Source organism: Thermobia domestica, chromosome 17, assembly GCF_964235325.1.
Source record: "Thermobia domestica chromosome 17, izTheDome1.hap1.1, whole genome shotgun sequence".
NCBI lineage: Eukaryota > Metazoa > Arthropoda > Insecta > Zygentoma > Lepismatidae > Thermobia > Thermobia domestica.
Genome location: NC_137470.1, coordinates 135,516,913 through 135,538,475, shown reverse-complemented (window position 1 = coordinate 135,538,475; position 21,563 = coordinate 135,516,913). Strand labels below are relative to the sequence as shown.

Below are 21,563 nucleotides of genomic sequence, written 5' to 3'. Positions count from 1 at the left end.
GTTGAAACTTCTAGTGCGTGATCCTTTTAACTGTCTACCAGAATTTATTATAAGTTTTTGTTTGTCTGGTCCGTAACTGAACTTCACTACAAAATACATAAATACATAGGAGTGTAACCGGACTTTTCGCTCGCCCTGTAGAATGTACAATTCCACTCATACCTCCCCTCACACACTTCCTTAAAGAATAACACCTTGTAAACAACAGCAATGACTCTACGAAATACATGCAGACGCAGAAATACTCATTGTCCCTCCGTCAACAAAGACACACAGTCAGAACGAGTGGACTAATATGACCTAGGTCTTGCTAATTTACGCATCTTCTCTTCATATTAAGAGAATCGTGCTCCAATATGTTCATTTATTGGGAAGCTGTTGTCAATACAACAAAGACGGTATGCACCTGTTCCTGGAAACTGAAGCTATACATCGTTATAAATTACTTTACAACTAAATGCTCAAATTCTGAAAAACAAAAGTAAAGATACCTAGATCATCACAATGATTCTAATTATCCTTAAGAATAACATGCAATTAATACGTACCGCTCCATCGACGTGGTTGCCCGGTAACAACTTGACCCGTACCCATTTCTTGTTCACAACTTCTAATTTTTCTACTATTCCAAGAGCTAGATAACTGAAAAATAATGATAAACACAAATTTAGCATTTCAAACGTAGCACCAATCACATTATGCAGCAAGTTCAAAACTAACGAAATAATATGAGAACATCTTTTTTAAAACTTAAACAAGTTTATTTCTTTCAAACCACAGAGAACTAAACCATTACGGCTCTATTCATTTAATTGTTCAAGAAAGAAATGTTATCAAAAGAAAACGACTATTGTCAGTGACTGTAAGAGAAGTAATTCGGTCATCAACGTTTTAACTGTATTTTTATATCACAGGTAAGTCTGAAATCTAACAAACAAAGTATACAGTAGAATAAAATTTGCACCCAAAACATCATCATACAAATAATAGCGATCTATTACCTCATTAGCATCCCTCTTTCAATATCAAACCAACTAAACTTTCAAAACTCTTCGTGTTTAATTACACTAACCTGCAATGGTTCTGTTTTACAACATTTGATTATGGATTCCTATGTACCTTGGTGCGCTTGATCCAAAAGGGACCTTAGTTTGTTTCCATCACGTCAGACTTGATTGCAAATTGAAATGTACCAAATGTAATATATGTCGAAAACTAACACATATATGCGACTTAATGACATACTTTGATCATCGACATTACCTTAATATCACCACACATGACCCACTGATAATTGTCATACTTACGTGTCTGGAGCACAAATGGTACATGTTCGTAACGTCCTTGTAAGCGTACAAATGTTTTATGAGTATAGACGCGTACCTGCTTCCATTACCGTATGAACCAGGCCAACTGTGGGCTTCGTTTCGACGAATCGATGAATAGTCTCCAATCGGTGCTTTCTACTGAATGTTAAATGTCTGAAACAGTCCACACCAATCATTGCAGAATACTAAGCCGCCTTCTTCCGACAAGCCTGGAAGAAATTGTTGTCCTCAGTGCCTTAACCAGGACAACGAAGTGCCAGTTACGAGAAAATTCTTTTCTTTCAGGCTGGAACCAAGCAATTCTGCCGCCTCTTTACTGAGATGTAAGTCGCGAATCACATCGTTCAGTTTCGATTGTGTAAATGGTTCTAGTACAGATGTGCCAGGTTCGTAAGCCTCGTCGTTCTCGTCTGTGTCTTCACGTTCTTCACTTTCGACATAATCTACGTCAGGTAAATGTTCTGGTTGCATGGGCACGTCTAGACCATAAGGGACAGGACGTGATGTCGATGGAACATTTGGATAGACGTTCCTTTTAGACTTGATATGAAACCTTATACACTGATTGAACAGAAGTAACAATCAGCACTCGCGCCAGACAATCTGAACACCAAAATCTGAAAGCCTGTTGTTTTCCCATTGACCACTACCTTAGTTCTTTAACACACGTATAGCAAACATAGTCGGGTACGCAAGTTTTGTCTTGATGTCCTACTTGTACACCGAAATACGCGAGAGACACTTGCCGCACGAACGTTATCTGTCTTTTTCGCCTTGCTAAATCATCACAAATGTAACAAAAGGAAACTACAGACATTTTACAGCTTCTTGATGCTATGTAGAACACTATGTTTGCTACTTTGCCGACACATACACGTTTGATCGCGGAGGATACGTACTAACAGATGCACCAGCACTAACAGTTGCAGTGTACACCACGTTTAATGACGCAAGTGCTACTATCTGTCGGTTTATGTTGCCACCGAATCGTTTCAATCATAAACAAAGCGATGGCAGCATTTCCTATGTCCTGACATCTGTCCGTACGTTTCAAATTTGTACTTTTTAGGCATATAACACATTGTGACACATCGCGATTTCCAAATAATTCTGACGTGATGGACACAAACTAGGGTCATTTTTGGATTAATTGCAGCAAGATACGTAGGAATCCATTATCCAATGTTGAAAAACATGACAGAACCTAAATAATGCAGGCCTATGCTATTATTAATAATAACAGTAGTAGCATATGTACGTAAATCCTACCTTTGTAACAACAAACTACAATAATATCAAAACTGCTAACTGGATTTTTTTAAATCTACAATTTCTTATACAGGGTGTCTCAAAAGTCCACTGACACAGGGTAACTCTTATTATCAGAGTTGCAACAAAATGTAAGAGGGGAAACCGTCTCCAAATATGATGTTTTCCAATCTAAAGTGAAGGAACTTTTTAAATCGGACAAGCTGTTTGGGCTGCACACTCTTTATGCGCCCAATGTTAAATGAAAATGCAACGTTGCGATTTACCTGGATCCACAACATAAGTGAATGAAAGTGCTGTCTTTTACGCTAATATGTGGATGGCCAGTCCCCCATTTTAAACAGTAACTTCATTCACTTATGTTGTAGCTCCAGGTAAATGGCAACGTTGCATTTTCATTTAACATTGGGCGCATAAAGAGTGTACAGCCCAAACGGCTTGTCCGATTTAAAAAGTTCCTTCACTTTAGGTTGGAAACATCATATTTGAAAACGGCTTTCCCTCTAACATTTTGTTGTAACTCCAATAATAACAGAGCTACCCTATTGCAGGGGACTTTGGAGACACCCTGTATATATATTACTGTCCGTTTGTTACTTGAGTGTGCTAGAATTTCGCCGAGCTCTAGCAACTTTCGCTCTATGCTCTTAATGATAAATTCATCTTTGTACCTTGGCCACCTGGAAGTAACATTATTAAATAAGTGTATGCTGCAGTGTGCAAGCGAATAACCTGTTTATCTGATACTACAAACAAGCAAAGAAAGAATCCTGCTAATGAATGAATATCCGGAGAAACTTGTTCAAAAGTGCGGAATAAACTTATGACATTTGGTAAAATTTTAAATAGAAATAGGAGTACTTAAGTAGAAACTGGATCCAGCTGGCTAAGGGCAGAAATCAATGGACAGCATTTGATTGATTCATGTGCTAATGGGGACGCCGGAATTAGGAATTACATAGCACGTCCAGAAAGTAAGTTCCGTTTCAATTTATCTCCGCTGCAGCGCTGCGATCGCAGTTCCGCACATGCGCGGTAGATACTCTGTATCAAGGAGAAGAAACGTGCGCCATTTGGAGATCGCTGTCAGTCACGTACGCTTTGTCGTGCTTGTTTACTATGTCGGTGTTGATTGAAAATCCCGCCGCTTGTGAAATCAGAGCGGTGATTCGTTATCTGAATGCGAGGAAAGTGAAACCAAGTGAAATTTATCGGCAAATTTGCGATGTTTACGGACAAAATGCGATGAGTGATTCAATGGTGAGAAGATGGGTCCGACAATTCAATGAAGGACGTGTGACGTGCACGATGAAGAACGAAGTGGGCATCCATCTTTGGTTACAGAAGAACTGGTTCACGCGATTGATGACAAGACCCAGGAAAACCGCAGGTTTACAATTAGTGCTCTCGGTATGGAATTTCTCTCAAGTCTTTCCTTGGCGGTCAACACTTCAACAATGACGACGAGCTGAAAGAAACTGTTTCCAACTGGTTGAAGACACAGGCGGCAAACTTCAATGAAGAAGGTATACAAAACCTTGTGCCACGATATGACAAATGCCTGCAAAATTTCGGCAGTTATGTGGAAAAGTAGTTTAAGAGTTGTAGAATTTTGTGCAATAAATAATTTTTCTGTATCTGTACACAATTTAATTTTATTACCAAACGGAACTTACTTTCTGGACGTGCCTCGTAGATTTCTCGGCTTTCGGCATCTATAACCATGTTAGTTCGTCACGTATGCGAGACGCCCTCGGCGGTCACAATACCCGGGCAATTGGGGAGGAAGAAAGGAACTGACCTGGGACCATTACGTTAGGTACTATCCCTACATTTGAAGTACATATAAGCGCCATATTTCATATATTTTTTTTCACCCATGGCATCAACAGGAGTGTGTGCTAGAAGGTGAACTTAAGTCTTGCTGTATTCAAAGCGAAATATCGGATAATTTTGATGTTTCCTGCAAGTAAATTAACTGATCGAAACGCGTCCAGAAACTTGTGAAAAATCCGCTACATTACTTATGCTATTTATTTCTGGACTCCGAGAGTGCTATTTATTTCAAGACACCGAACATTGTATAGACCCAACGGTCAATTGAGTTTTATTGTGAAAAGAGCTTTCAGACGATTTCTCACGCTTTATACAAAAAGAAAGAGTGTGCTGTCGACAACTTCTTAAGTTCAAGAAAGCCTAAAAATGCCTGTACTATCGTGGAATTTCAGCATAAACAGGAGTCTAGCACTGAAAGCAAAATTTCTATTTTTGGAGCAAAAAATTGGAGAAATTCGAATAACTTGTGGAAAAACTCCTCGATGTCAGAAGCAGGATGAAGAGCAATAGGATCAAACAGGAAGTAAACGCTGATAACTAAAAGGAATAGGTTGATTTGGAAAAAAAAAAAAAAACAGCGAAAATTGAACCAGGAAACAATTAAAGAGCATTCCGATCAACGTAAGTTTTTACTGTAAGGCTCAAAATCCTGGTATATTTTGAGCATGCTGACCACAGTGTAACAAACACAGAGGAGTTACTTCTCCACCAAAGACCTGTGATTATTAAAGATAAGATGATCGACTTAGATGTAACGCAAAGAAAAGTGTCACCAACTCTTAATACACACGACCTAACGGAATTACAAATTTTTAACAATACGCGGCATCTTATCAGAAATCAAAACACGTTGCTGCAACAAGTATAATGTTTAGAGTTCCCAGTAATATCACTACACTTAAAAGAGACTATGATCGATATACAAGGGAAACAGAAAATATATTGTCTGGTACAAAATGTGTTTCACAGACTTTGAAGTAAATGATATTACATATAAATAGTGCATTCTACAGAAGGAAAAAGCAGTATATGCACCTCATGATACCAAAAGATAGCCAAATTACAAAGGTGACTGAGTTGTATCAAACAAATACTAGCTAACTATCAAAGTAACAAAAAGTTTCCGAACCATGTTCATTAATTTGCACAATATTCTACTTAATTAAATGAGTTGATTTTGAGATTAACGTCCCTTTCAGCAGCGAGGCTATATGAGACGTGGACCTACTGATTAACGTGGAATCCGAACCACACGAACTCCCGCCGGGAATCGAACCCGGGTCTCCCACACCAAAGGCGTGTATGCTAACCGCTTAGCCACGGATGAGTTCTCTACTTAATTTAAAAAAAAAAAAAGTATTACTGCAGACTATGCATCAGGAAGAACTGGACTCTATATATACACAGCTAGTCATTCCACTTCTCTGAAGAAAAGGAAAGTGCCACACAATGCAAGACCAATACGGTAGAGAAGTAATAGAAGTAATAGATCTGCTACTTTCAATTCCTTTTGCGTGACCCTGTTTGGTCTGATGTAAAGCTTAACATTTTCGCTATATGCTGATACGATCAAATATGTATTAACTGAAGGGCAACTGATATAAGAATTAGCTACTTTTCCTTCTGTATGTAAATATTTTCCTGTGTTTAAACTACGAAGATATTTCATTGAGTAAAGGGTGTTCTAAAAATGGCGCCCACGGACTACAGAGCACTATTCTACAAGTCAAAATAAACAAAAAGTATAGATATATTTGTATACCTTTCGGGTCCTCGTCTGAAGACACAAATTGCACTATGTGGCAACGTTGAAGATAAAGACCTATGGAAAAGATCTACCAAACCATCAAACAGTCACATCGATTCCTCCCAGATGGCAATTAAAATTGACAGACATTGATACTGGCAGCACTTATTAGTGTAACAATCGATGAACGGCTTGAAAGATTCGTCGAGCAATGCTAATGGTTTGAAATTAATCTGCGACGTTGCCACATAACGTGAAATTTTTATTTTCCACTGCGGCTGAAGGAAGCGCCGGAGGGTATACCGTTACATAGCATGTTCACTTTATTTTGACCTGAAGAATAGCGCTCTGTTGTCCGTGGGCGCCATTTTTAGAACACCCGACATATATATATTAAAGCGTCAAAAAATGTGACTGAGCCAAGAATCAAACCTATCCGAGTTACCGTCCTGGTACTCCGCTACTCAAGACATTCGGGTCACACGGATTGTATCACACCTAATGTTGTGTATATTAATGAACACATGACAGTTAAAATCAATACAAGGAGTAATTTTTTTCGACATCAGTTAAATAGGTCGTGTAATTCAGTGTGTGAAAGTGGAACTTAGCCAAGGACCGAACCTTGGCATCAGGGGCGGTTTTAGGATTTTAATTTTGGGTAGGCCCGCTCCCTCGCTTATGGATACATATACACATTTGATTGATTAATGACAGTAGGAAATTACTTTTCAGTAGTGATTGATGCTGTTTGTTAAATAATTATCTATTAATATAAATAGTTGAAAATATATTTACTCTTTATTGTATCTTTTAGCGTTTATATATTTTTCAAAATTTTTGGGTAGGCCTGTGCCTACCCGGCCTGCCCGCTAAAGCCGCCACTGCTTGGTATACTGCTTACAGTGCTAGTTTGCTTACCATTACTCTATCCAGTCTATTCCATGAACATTTTACTCCTCGAATTTTCCTTCATTCGCACGTACACAAAACACGAATTAAGGAAAACCGAGCCAAAGTCCTTAGTTTTCTTACCGAAACCAAATTTCTTGACTTTCCACCTAAGAAATCGGAACAAGCATATTGTTAACAACTTCACATGGCTTTGAAGTGATTAACAAGGGAAAATGAATATTACGATTCTAAATACAACTTACTTCTTAACGAACTCCTTCCATACTATTTCTTTATATCCCATTTCGTAGTAAGCTACAGTTCCTAGAAGTGCTACAGTCCCCATCACGCCAAACACCAGCCATTTGTCCCGTTCGCCATCGCCGAAGCTCTTCCCACCGCCGCTACCTCCACCACTGCCACCGGTACCAGTTCTAAAAAAAAGCAAAAGATCAAAGTATGAATCAACACTAAACTAAGCAAAATCAAATCTTCATAATCATACATGTAGTTACAATTATTAGCATGTGTTTTAATATTGAATTTAAAACAAAACGAAAGCAAAATTAATAAAATTATAATATACTATAGCGCAATTTTCTTTAAAAAAAAAAAAATCAACGAAAGTGCGTAAGATGTTCACAACAATAATTTGTCCAACTCTGCAGCTGAAATTATCAAAGTTCGAAACAGTGTTTCGTCTAACATGAATCACAACAAACGCTGTAGGTTTCAAAAGGAAGTTTGAATTGTTACTAATGTCCCAAGCAAATCTTCAGGTAACGGACTAAAGGCCTTTAACACGTTGACTGCCATGAGTATGGAATATCATACATACGTCTCTCTCGAGCAGCGCCACTTGCATGGTTTTCCATATTCAAATATATTTCATGTTCGTCGCGTTTGTTTTACAGGTGTGTATGCAATTACATACACATGGATTAGAAGTCAAAATTCAATGCCCATGCCGCATGTATTCAAAACCATGCACGGACTAAAGCATACATCTATGTGCCTAAAATAAAGGTGAAAGTAAAACTATTACTGGTGAACTGTTGCTGGTGGCGCATGGGTGATGAAGGTTAATATATATGGTGGCAATCAAGGCGTTAAATAAACGGGAATATGATAAAAGTATAATTAAAAAAGTCTACTCAAATTTAGTCAGTCAAATAAGTTATAAATCAGATGAACACATTAAGTCAATCCGCCAACTGTTCGACATAAACAAGAACAGAGGATGATAATAATAATAATACTTCTAGAGGGAAAATAGAGAGTTTTATTTTTTCCGGAATAGGCTTATTATTGATTTTTTTTTTTTTTAAATTCAACTAGCAACCTTGCTTTCCTGTAACGAATAAAATTCTACAATCAAAAATGTTTATACAGCATACAGTACTTGTGAGTTCTAGGTTTGCTGTGGGACTGGTTACTCTGATTGGTTTTCGAATTGGTATGGTCATAGCTGTCTACAAAATTAAGTTATGCAATGCAACTTATCATAATGTTGTTTTGGTTGCCTAACTATCGTATCCGTACCTTAAACACTTTATGATCTGCATTTACTAAATTGAAACTTGGAGGTAAAATACTTGAACAACAAAACAGACATAGAATTGTCACGTTCTTACTTCGCGAAACGCCTCTCTGTGAGCTTCATAAGGCTCTATTTGAGGTAGTTAACATAACATGAGCATTGTTTACATAACTAAACAAATCAACTCCCGTTTTAAGTATGTTGCTAACCAAACACGATAGTAAAGGTTAACTTATCCACGGTAGTAAATGCTTATTTACTGTTATTGCGAGTTAATATATTTCAAGCAAAAGCTTGAAAAAAGTGTGAAACTAACTTTCTCCTTGAATTTTTAAACGCCTTTGTAAATGACATATAAATAAAATCAGCACAAAAGGTGTCTTCTTCTGCTGAAATATATGACAATATTTTTCAAGCTGAACCTCCCTCTTTTTCTACAAACCATATGTTGAAACAGGAAAATCAACTCTAATTTTTTTCTTTCACTTTCCTACGAAATAATCAATTTTCTTTGACTAGAATTATTTTTTCTAAATCTTTTCCCTACAAAATACAGAAATTTCCTTTTCTTCACGTTAAAATATGAAAACGTACGTACAAAACTTTTTCTCCATTTGAAATGAATTTTCAAAAAGTGAAAAATTCATATATTCTAAAATACTAATTTTCCGACCATTTGCATTTGTAGTCAAAAGTCTACCACGAAAACCTTGTGTAGAAAGACCTGAAATATCAACTTCACCTCCTCGCTTTTTTAGGGTTACGTGTGAGTACTAAAAAAATAAAAAAAAAAAAAATGATTCGTATGGGTTTCTAACTAGTCGAAATTCACACACTAACTGGTGCTTTGCAAACAGCATTCAGAACTAACTTGAAGGTTTATCGACACGAGAACGAGAGAGAAAAAGCCCAGCTTAGCAACCATATGTATCTATGGTAGTCAAATCAACGTTGTATTGAGTCAACTTCAACTTGAGTTCACGATTCGAATACAAAAAGTATGGGACAATTCTTCGGCCATCATTTCTCAAGACATGATCGATCATAACCATCTCGCTCCAAAATCATTTACATCATAACTTCTAGTACCATTGAATGTTTGCTCAATATCCTCATAACGTTTCGGTCTATTGATTTAATCAGGAAGAAACGAAAATGTGTTCAATTTGCTAATAAGTATGTAGGATTCTTCGCCTGCCTGCGTCAAGGACATAATTAGTCATAAACATCCTGCTTCAAAACCATAGCCAATATTAATGTGCACAATTTTGGTCTTTTATCATACCTCAGTCTTCAAGACAATGAATTACAAAGAAACGCAAAGTGGATGCATAGCAGATTAGCTCGCTTTAGCCAAATTGAATTTCAACGATGTCCGCATGTAGTCCATTAGTATGGTGTGAAATTAGTCAAAAATTAAACGAAGTTGAATGAATTTTAAATATGCTATCATAGTAGGACTTTACAATAATCGAACGGCCACCACACGTCCCTCTGCGTGCATAGTCCTAGGTCCAAACCTTATGTGGTTCCCACTTTAAAGTATAAAGGCCTGTCATCCACAGCCAGTGCTAATGGAAATAAATAAACAGTTCATGTGCCAGGTATTGGTGCTCAGAACGTTTTGTACCACACCTTGTACACTTGAAACTGTCTTCACTTCCTACAAGTTGGTTCTAAATACTGAGTACACCAACTGTTTACAGATACATAAAGATACTATAATATAGGAAAAGAGACGAGTAGTATCTGCCTCAAAAGGAATATCTAGTGCAGTGCAGGTTCTTTTCATGACATTGAAATACTGAATAATTTCGACAGATTTATCAAGGGGTTAAGTGCCGTATCGCCGGACCAATTTTAGGAAATTTACCGGGTCAATTAGAGACATTACTTAAGTTTGTGAGGAAGAATGAGTACAAGGCAGGTAAAGGGAATAGTAAAAGTTAAGAAAGTGGTTGTATTTGTTGATTGTTTTTGATGTTAGCGGCACTGTATGTGGAGGGGGATGGACTATTTCGCGGAGAGGTGCACTTGTTTTACTATACGGATCCATAAATTGTAAAATGTACAGAAAAATGTGGCAAGTGTTTAATCTGCCCATTTCATGTCGAGAACAGAATCCAACCAACCCCTGCCCGGCTTCTAACCCGTTCCTACTACTACTCTTACTCCTGCTCCTACTACTACTAATACTTATACTATGGATCCGTATTAAAGTAGTACTACACGCCTAATGTAACGTAATCTAACGTAACTTAATGTAATCCAACAAAATATAACCGAATGCAATACATTTTGGTGCTTTCTTTTAGTTTTCAAAGTGGTCCGGCGATACGGCACAAATGCCCATATCAAGTTTACAAAAACCTATGTGGACTAGTGACTAAACATAATTTACTATAATATAAGCTGCGCATTTCTCCATGATTAGGGTTAGAAATTAGGTTTCTGGGCTTTCGGCACCTATGGCTATGTTAGCCCGTCACGTATGAGGGATGACGTTCCTCGGCGATCACACTATCCGAGGAAAGGGAAGGAAGGAAGCGGCCTGAGACCTGTATGTTAAGTATCATCAAGGCATTTAACTGATGGGAATGAGGGAAACCCAGGAAAAACCTCAGTTAAGATGGCTGGCCTGAAAAAGCTGTTCTACTTTTTCGACCGAGTTCCCTACAATTCGTAAATTTATTGTGTCATTACTCTAAACTGACTTAAATTATTATAACTTTAATCCATAAATTGCGCGATGTTCTCCGTACCAACATCATTTGCTCATATTAAACAAGAACTCATTAAAAGCATTGGTACCAGTAACTGATTTACCACATGCCAAATTGAAGAAAGAAAAAAAAAATATGTTGATGTCCCATTAGGAATTATACATCAACAATTAAACCGAATGAAAAACAACAGAATAAAAAAACAATGAAATGTTTGAGCCATTCCACGTAAATGCTGATCAGTGACGACTACTTATTTATTCATTTTTATTAAGTAGCTGCAAAACAAAGAGGAAAACATCTCGAACACACAACTTTTATTTAACTTCGAAAGTACTATGAAATAGAGCGGTAAAAATCTTGGTTATGTTATTTGTAATAGAGCAATACATCATAGACATGATAAAACACGATAAAAGCACAAAATTTGCGAAGGGTTTAGAGGTACTCCTCACATCTTCCTCAGCACATCTAAAGAAAATTTCTTGCTGCACAAAAGACGAAATTCTCAGCTTGTCAATCTTGTAGAACAAAAGTGACAGTTAGATTTGTAGTTCCATGGAATCTATCAAACTATGAACTTATCCCACACTTTTCTTCTGGCCAATCCCTCAGGTTACCATATGGTGATAATTTGAATGTATGATGTAATTTTTTTGTGAAATTTAAACTATATAAGCCGCTAAAATATCAACATGAAGATTTCAGAGGTTCTGTTCTCTGATCCATATTTCACCACCTTCGATAGGGCTTCCTGAAGAATCATAATTCACAAATTACATTTACCATTTGCCTTGCACGATTTCAATACTAGAGGTGCACTCAATCAAACTTTCGACCACTATCAAGTCTAAAGGAACATTAGATAAACTATATAGGTATTTTATACGCAAAAGTATTTACACAGAAAAAAGATCACAAATAAATAAGACACCCTAATAGGCAGGACGTACCCACAAAAGAAACTTGCACAACACGCAGAGGTCTGACCAAATACATCTCTAGTACTGAAGTTGTAGAAGACGAAGTGACAAATGTAATTTGTTTATTTTGAGCTTCACGAAATCGAGCGCAAACGTCTTTTCTTAATGGTATTCTAAGACAAAATCAAATTCAGATCAATTAGTCAAAATATACAAAAATACGGGATGCTGTTAGAAAATTGCTTATTACAACATTATAACAAGATGTTTCAAAACAAAACACCGACAACGTTTGGGAGGTGATTCCTGACGCCAAGACAAAAAGTATCGACCAACCTGGGTGCACAAATGCTTCCTTTCGGAGTTACAGGCTGCCGAAAACATGAACAAAATGAAATTTAAAGGTTCATACCTCCAAAACTATGGAACCTACCGTAGCCGGGCCAAGACTCCACTTAAGAACTAGTACGTGCCCTATTCAAAAATACATGTTTCAGAATCCTGTGGTACTTCCGCAACAATTTTTATAGAGATAGTTTGTGAGTACTTCAAATGATATGCCCTTAGCCAAACTCCCTCTATAAAAATTGTTGTGTGACCACCTTAGGATCCTGAAACATGTATTTTTGGATAGCGCACATATTAGTTCCTAAAGTGAAGTCTTGATCCGCCTACGGTAGGTCCCATGGTTTTGGAGGTATGGACCTTTAAACTTCATTTTTTCATGTTTTCGACAGTCTATAACTCCGAAAGGAAACATCTGTGCACCCAGGTTGACCTATACTTTTTGTCTTATCTTGGTGTATCAGGAATCATCTCCCAAATGTTGACGTTGCTGTTTTGAAACACTCTGTATATTAGTTCCTGACAGTTAAAAACACACTAAGATTGGACAAACGAAAATGTAAGAGGTCTGAAAAACTCAACAATTCGAGTCAGGCTCCTGCTTATGGATCTAAGAAATGTTTAAAAAAATGCATTTATGAGCTCGTAAGTGCAAAAAAATATATCATAAACCTTGAATACAAGAAAAGAAAAAGTAACACAGCCCTATGTATAGAAAGGAAGTGATATTTACGCCAAACTTTCAGAAACCTTATTAACTTTAATGGTTAAAATTCAAACTTATGGAAAACCTCTTCGATGACAATTTAAGAACTACATTAAAAAGAAAGTAAATTTGACTAAAACATAACCTCGTTAGATAATAATCATAATGAAAATGTGACTGAAGTCTATTTAAAAAAGGGGACATGTATTTTTTGGACAAAAAGTATAAAATTTAAATCAGAATAGGCTACAAAAAGCCAACTGAATGTTAAGAATGCAAAAATAAAAAACAGGAAAAATATAAATCATAAACATCCGGACCCTATTGATAACATTCTTGTAATGAGAAGAGGGAGGGGAATCTTTGGAAAGAATCAGGTCAGAGCCTATATTTCGTTGCTCTTGTTCAATAGTAGGGCAACTAAATAAAAGCTGGTTTCACGATGTTCCTTTGGTAAAGAAACTTTGCACTCGAATATTAATTAAACACAACAAAATACTTTATTAAAATGTGTAACTACCTCAAACTCAACTTCAACCCTGGGGCCGCGGTGGCTCAGTGGTAGAGCGTTCACCTCTGGTGCTTGGGATCCCGGGTTCGATCCCAGCCCCCGCCAAGTGAACTTTGTGGTGGACAAACACCGTGTGCGTGGGTTTTCTCGGGGTTCTCCCGTTTCCTCCCACTTTCTTCATTCCACCATTTCATTCATTTCTCATAATCACCGTCTCCTTTAGCCTAACCGGCATAACCGTGGGACGTAAAACTCAGAAATTTCATTTTTTTTTTCAACTTCAACCCTCCCCGCTGGTCTAGTGACTAGCGTGTGTGCCTTTAGTTCACTTGCTCCCGGGTTCGATATCCAGTGGGACAGCACAAAAATTTAATTTCACAATCGTTCTCCTTCAGTAACCATCCATTTCTTTTGGCCTAAAGGGATAAACGTTAGACGTTACACCAAAATCATTTCATTTCATTTCAATTTGGAACTAAACTTTCTAATAAACATCCTACAAGATAAATTGAAAATCTAAGTCAACATTTTCTTTCAACACCACTATTAAATATATGTACATATTAAACTAGTGAAGTAATACTGTATATAGGGATATGTGAGAGGAAAATGTAAAAATGACTGATCACCAGATTTAAATCTGGGGCCTCCGATTAACTGCTCTCACAAACCATGCAATGACTGCAAAACGAATTCGACGCGACTGATTGAGGATCATTACACCATTAACAATGAGAAGAGGTTCTCCAAAAAATATGCACAATAGTAAATATTATCATCTGGTAGTTGTACTTGGCATTTAACCCTTTCTCTCACCTCGAACCCCCAAACAATCCTAACGGCCATTTGTCCTGTTGCTTTTGCTGTCCAGTTGTACTTCCACTCGCCCCTTTGGAGGGTGTTCCAGTATTCTTTGGTGTTTCCTCAACTTCCTTCGGAGGGTTTTCTTTGTTGTTGGCTCCTTTCTTGCTTCCGGATTTAAAATACTTCTCGAAGCCCTTGGGTGGTTTCTCACAAAGTTGTTTCCATTGTTGGAGCACAGATTCGACAACTGAACCTCCTGGGGAATTCCGTAGGATGGCCAAATTCCTTCGAATCTGAAAAATGTAGATATATTAATAAAAATAACATAAAAGTACTTATTGCAGAGCTCAGAGCTTGTCCTTATCATTACTTACCTAAAACCTACCACACTCTTAATTAAGTCTCGAAAGAAGATGGCAATCCCGGTCATCGAAAATTGAGAAACTACATAGAAAGCATGGGACAGATGGGAAAGGAAAATACTAACTAAATATAAACCTGTATTTGTTTTCTCGTGTATTATGGTCCAATTATTTATTCATGCACTTTGTACCAAACTTGTAAATACAATAAAACCTCTCTTCAACGGACACTTTATTAAAAAGAAACTTGTGTTAAACGGAAATATTTCCAGATCCCATGAATTTACTGGCGAAAATCACGTTAGATTCCCTTAACTAAACGAAAACTGTATTACACGGACAACGGGAATCAAAATAAGCATCTTAACGGAAAATTTCAAGTTTCGGATTCAAGAATTTGGAAAGTTTTTAGGTATCCTATGAGAGGGAAGATATATTTTTAGCAAAATAGACAGTGATGTGCAAACCGAAGCAGACACAACGGTACATGCTTTAATTGAGAATTATACAAAAAGTCTGAAAGGAAAAGAGGAAGTGAAGGAAGAAAAGAAATATGGCATTGAGTTGGAAGAAGAGTGTACGCTAAAGACTTACCAAGATTCTGTCAAGTTTAAAGGCACTGCAACATTTGCCTTTCGTCGAAATGACACTGATATGCTTAGTGTGGTTTTTCAAGTGAAGTCTCTGTATAAAGTTGAGCAGACAAGCAGCGATGTCTATAGAAAACCCTAATTGACTATTGGAAAAATTATGATAACATGTGTACAGTATTTTTCTATTCATTGTAAGTTTTGTAAGTGCACTGTATGTATTAATTTGTAGCAGAAATAAATAGTAGAAATTCACTAAGATACGTACAGCATCTTATTTTATCTTAGTATGTCCATTATAAGCATGCATTTTTTTTTTCATAGGTCTACCTTTGTTAACTGGAAACCTATCTTTAAGGGAAATTTTTGTGAGTCCCGTTCGATACCGCTAAAGAAAGATTTTACTGTGTCTAAATGATGGAGTGAATTAACTTAAAGGTAGAATATATATATAAATGATTCAAGGCCAATGGATACAGGTAAGTTTATCAGTCAGTATGGTGACAAGCAGGCAGCACAGCTAACGAAAACTCAAAATTACATCTTCAGTTGAAAGTCCAACAAATACGGGAGATAAACTCATGAAAAAAAAAAAAAAAAAAACTACAGTAATGGTGGAATGAAACGAGTCGGAAGAAATGATAGAGTTGCTATAAAACCCATAGATGATGTGATCCGCTACAAACTTACTAGCTGAAATCAATTCAAAGACCTTCGCATTGCAAAATAAAATCTTTAGTTTTAGGTACCATGCTTATGCCGGTTAAGTTAAAGAGAAATGAATGAAATGATGGAATGAATAAAGAGGGAGGAAACGTGAGAACCTCGAGAAAACCCACGTACACGGTGTTTGTTCACCACAGAGCTCAGGTGGTGCTAGCTGGGATCGATGTTGTCCATTGTTGACATGCACAAAAATATTTGAGCTTTTCTTTGAAATGTGACCAGTTTAATTTAAGTACAATTATCCAGAGCGACGTAACCACCACTTTAAAGTACGACTGTATTCTTATGGACACGATGTATATATTTGTGCCACGATATGTAGCTTATTGGAAATGAAAGCTGCCATATAATATTTCGTATTTTCCATAAATAAAATTGGAAAAAAACAATTGGAAAAAAATACACAAATAACAAAGCTGTGTGTTTACATTTTGTACAATCTCAAGTTACGTGATGACGTCATGATACATACACTGAACCAGTGAATCACTTCAAAAATCGTTGTAATACCTAAGGCATTATGCTGCGTCGTACCACATGAACAATCACTCAAAGATATTACAGATATTGATTTGCGGATCGTGAATTAAGGGGAAATTCCGATGTTCTTCGTCACGTCCTTTATTACACTTCCTGTCATTCATAAATACCAGGGACAAGTAACTACTAGATTTTTAACCGCGTAGAATATAATGCTGTCATTGGACTCACCTATTTAAATTGTAGGAGACTATAGTAAAACTCGTACATTTATTTAAAATTTACACTCAAATAAGAAAACAAGGCCGGAAAATACTTAATCAATTAAAGTATTTTATTTATGAAATGAAATCTTTAAGCTTTACGTAACACGGTTGTGCCTGTTAGGCTAAAGGGGACGGTGATGAGGAGAAATGACGAAAATGGTGTACCGAAGAAAGTGGGAGGAAACGGGAGAACCCCGAGAAAACCCATGAGCACGGTGTATGTCCAGCACAAAGTCCACACGGCGCGAGATGGGATCGAACCCAGAACGCCATGCACCAGAGATGAACGCTCTACGACTGAGCCATCGCGGCCCCTGTTTTATTTATGAGTTTTATGTCCCATGATTTGGCTCCTACTCTAAAAGGAGATGATGAGAAATGAATGGAGAAACAACAAATAATACGCATGGCCAAAGTTGGATTCGAATCTCCGACAGACAGATGTCGTGATGCCTAGCCTAATAACTTAGACGGTCGAATATGTTAGCTGGATATAGTATTTCCCACGTACAACTATTAAAATATTACGTAGAAAAACTATAATGTTGCTCTTGGACTTGTGGATTAAAAGAAAGAAAAAAAAGTAATAAGGGATTAACTACAATTCTATCCAGGCTTTTATATCTACTTTATATTTTTTTTTTCAAAAACGAAAAACAATTTTTTTATAGCATAATGGCTCACTGATAGCGCACCTCCTCTCGTTCAAGGTCAGGGTTTACTTATTTTTGTTTCTTCAATCTGAGCATCTCTTGCCAGCACTAAGGCTAAATGAGACGTGAACCTACAGTTTAAGATGGAATCCGAACTACGCTAGTGCATTTAGCTGAATTTCAAATCGCTCCTACCGGGAATCGAACATTCCAGTACAAAGAACAGGCGTGAGAAAGTTGAAACTCACATGTTAATTCATAAACAACAGTGTTTCACTCATGTTGTTCTCTTTATTACAAAGAAAGGTCTCGCGAAAATTGACCAGAAATTCTTATACCAGGTTATATCCAATATTGCTAAATATATACCCCATTGACTTGACACCTTGTCTTCCCTCGCAAGTGCTGCTATCGACTGAAGGAATTCCACCCCCTTTCGCTAAGACTCTCTCGCTTAGCAAAAGCCGAACCCTTATTGGCTCAACGTGTGAGTGTGAGCTTTGGTTCACATTTTTACCACGGATCAAGACATTTTGGCAGCCCTATAGCCAAAATTTTACTATCCTAGACTTAGCATCGTGACAAAGGTAACATAAAAAAAAAAGTAAAATCTTTCAGTTTATGTCCTAAGATTATGCCCTTTAGAGTAAGGGAGACAGATGATGAAGCCAAGTGAATGAAAAATGAAATGAAATCTTTGAGTTATACGTCCCACGATTATGCTGGTTAGACTAAAGGAGACGGTGATTATGAGAAATGAATGAAATGGTGGAATGAAGAAAGTGGGAGGAAACGGGAAAACCCCAAGAAAACCCACGAGCACGGTGTTTGTTCACCATAAAGCCAAGTGAATGATGATGGAATGAGAATGTGGGAGGAAACGAGAGTACCCCGAGTAAAACCCACGGACACGATGCTGTCCATCCGAAACTTACTTGGCCTGGTATCGAACCGGGGACCCTAGAGATAAACAAGCCGCCGTGGCTCCTCTCCTCCCCCAACACAAGTAACGAGCTACTTGAAATAAGAGGCTATGATAATAAAAGCCGATGAGCTGACAACATATTAAGTAACTAAAAGTCGAATGGAAGCTTAATTTGGTTTACAACATGTATAGCCACGCTCAAAGGTAACTGCACCTTGATAAAATGTCTTTCCAATCACAAAATTAACACAGTTTGGCCATTTTCCTTCCAATATCCTACAAAGACTATAAGTCTTACTTTGGAACAGAAAAAAAGAACACTATATTATTCTTAAAAGGTATTATTGCTATGTGAGACTGCTAGTGGTTTTAAAAATCACAAAAAAATATTTACGATTTATGACTTAAAATAGTTTTCTTTAAAGGAAAATCTAAAGGTTAAGTTAGTTACGGATCAATTTCGCCGCAACTGGAATTTGTAAAGGGCAAATATTTCATTGTTAAAACTATACAAGGTAGCCATTACGGAGCAAGGCAAAAATAATGACTGTGAAGCTTGAAGTTTATCTTGATATTCAGTCTACGAGAAATAGAAAGCATCACGCCTTTCCAAATGCATGGTTGCAACCCAAAGTGAATCGCCCCTCTTATGTTCAAAACAGCATTCCGGGGAACGTATCATTGCTACTGACAGTGCAAACTTAGTAAATAGAGTAACCTTAAGAATTATGAGAGAAACAACTATTTAATTAAATAGCTATTAACATAATTTGAACTGTAAAAAATATATTAGTTTATGCTTGAAAACACGCCAGTGCAACGGTGAAAATACATGTTCAAGATACATCCTGCAACATTAGATACACATTAGGGTGGCTTAGCGGTAAAGCGCTCACTGATGTGTGGGGTCCTCTCATTTTATTCCAGGCCATGCGAGTTCGTGTCGCTGGTTTTTTTCGAGCATCCCCCGGCTTTCTCCACAGTATCACTGCACCAATTATTTTGTCATTATTCACTTTCACTAACTATCTACCTTCTGTAGTCTAAAGAAAGTAATCATGGGACGATAAAGATTTCATTTCATATACTACATAGTGTGACCACACTACAAAAAAATTAACCACTAGGTGTCATTTAGTTATAATGACCTACTGACGCACAATGAAGTACATTGTTGCAAAATATTTAAGTGTGAAGCCAACGTGTATGCGTAAATGACATCCCAAGGCGTGCAGATGGAGAATATCCGGGCCACAAAAATTGAAATTTGCGGGTAAAATTGAAATACTGCACAAGAAAAAAAAAATATCTAGAAAGAAATGTTTGTTTACAGTCGCCATACAGTAAAGAAACAAACATTAACATTAAACACCGGATGACGAAAGAGAAATTACCACTATAAACGAACAACTACAAAGCTTACGAAAGACACTACAAGTGATAGTGACTGAAAATAGTATTCATTCCTACGACTTCAGCAATTTAACGCCTTGTGTTACTCGGCTTCTCCTCCGTATTGCTCTTTCCGGCTCTACTCTTCTCCAGTGCGTCACAAAAGTTATCTCTTTGTATATATATCCTTTAAAAATGTAAAGTCATTAACAGATTAAGAGTTTCTAAGTATTTGGTAGACGAACATAACTATTTGTATGTTGACCTAATGGCAACACATGCAGTAACTCGTACGAAAAATGTAAATGCGCTTCCAGAATACGAGGTTAAATGGTACAAAGAAATTTTTCTTCAGCTTCAGAAAACGCTATAATTGTAGCAGTAACGTTAACCGCGATATCCACTAAACAGAGCCATAATATGACACCGACCTATTATTAGTACATATGAGTGGAAAAAGCATGAAGCTGAGAATAGATTAAACGTTAAAACATTTGGAACCAAGTTTCAGATTCAAAAGCTACACAGAGTCGACTTATATCCTTCCAGGCTCTTTGAGCAGGTCGAATTTTTACCATTATATGTTTTGTCTCAATCACGCATGAAAAAATACTACATTATATGCTTTATGAATAAGGCGCATATAGTTCGAGTAGCGGGAAACCAGGAGTCGATTCCCGGTTTGAGTTCATGTGGTTTCCATCCTACGCTAACTTGTAGGTCCAAGTCTCACAAGGCCTTGATGCTGAAAGTGACGATAAACTTCAAGTCAACCCACTAACTTATTCTTACAACGCCGATGGTAATAAATAATAATAATTGTACTATAGCTAATTATCTAAATACATGATCATACTACTTCTGTAAGTGCCCTCCCCGATGATACAATGGCCACCGCGTGCGTCTCAGGTGCACAGTCTCACCGGGTTCGATTCCAGGTGAGAGTACGAAAGATTTAATTTCACAACCATTCGTCTTTCTAGCCCATAACTGCGGAACGTTATACTAAAATTTTATGTCACAAGAAATTACCGTTTGTTAGTCTTATTTGTGCTATCCCACTTTATGCGGGCATACTTATATTTATGAAACATGAACTACTTCTCAGCAGGAATTGCGCTTTTGCTACTTAGAAAGTGTTTTCAAAGAGTCGCAATAACGGATGCAAATTAACTTGGTTATTGTTTAGTAATGGGGGGCCAACACTAACGAAAACCGAAAACAACGTGCCCTACGGGTCTCTAACCCGCCTTCGCTCGCTCGGCAATATTGTCTGAATTAAATGTGATTATTCTAACCTAACCGAATAGGAACAAAATATCGCAAAAAAAGTCGGTTAAAAACCTGGCTCCCCAAAGCTAAACAATAGCCAGTAACTTTAGGAGGGTCCGACTGTAAATACACATTGTAGATATATGACATACAAACTACAGAGCATAAAACACGAAACTTAAAAACTCCTAAGTTGTGCTCGGTAGCAACTAAGAAGCACGAATGCCACATAACCCAAGTCAGAACAAGAGCGCAGCAGGGGGGCCCTTGC

The 21,563-nt window shown here is 37.3% G+C and overlaps 1 protein-coding gene across 1 annotated transcript in view; it reads right to left on the bottom strand.

The window, feature by feature from the left end:
- Positions 1–21,563, bottom strand: part of LOC145674361 (mitochondrial inner membrane m-AAA protease component AFG3L2-like) — a 354,119-nt gene that overhangs the window by 330,559 nt on the left and 1,997 nt on the right. The window contains exons 2-4 of the mRNA XM_081744313.1: positions 14,639–14,919; positions 7,338–7,508; positions 549–642 (exon numbers count right to left, since the gene is read on the bottom strand). Of these exons, the coding sequence (XP_081600439.1) occupies positions 549–642; positions 7,338–7,508; positions 14,639–14,919 (546 nt within the window). The remainder of the gene's footprint in view (positions 1–548; positions 643–7,337; positions 7,509–14,638; positions 14,920–21,563) is intronic.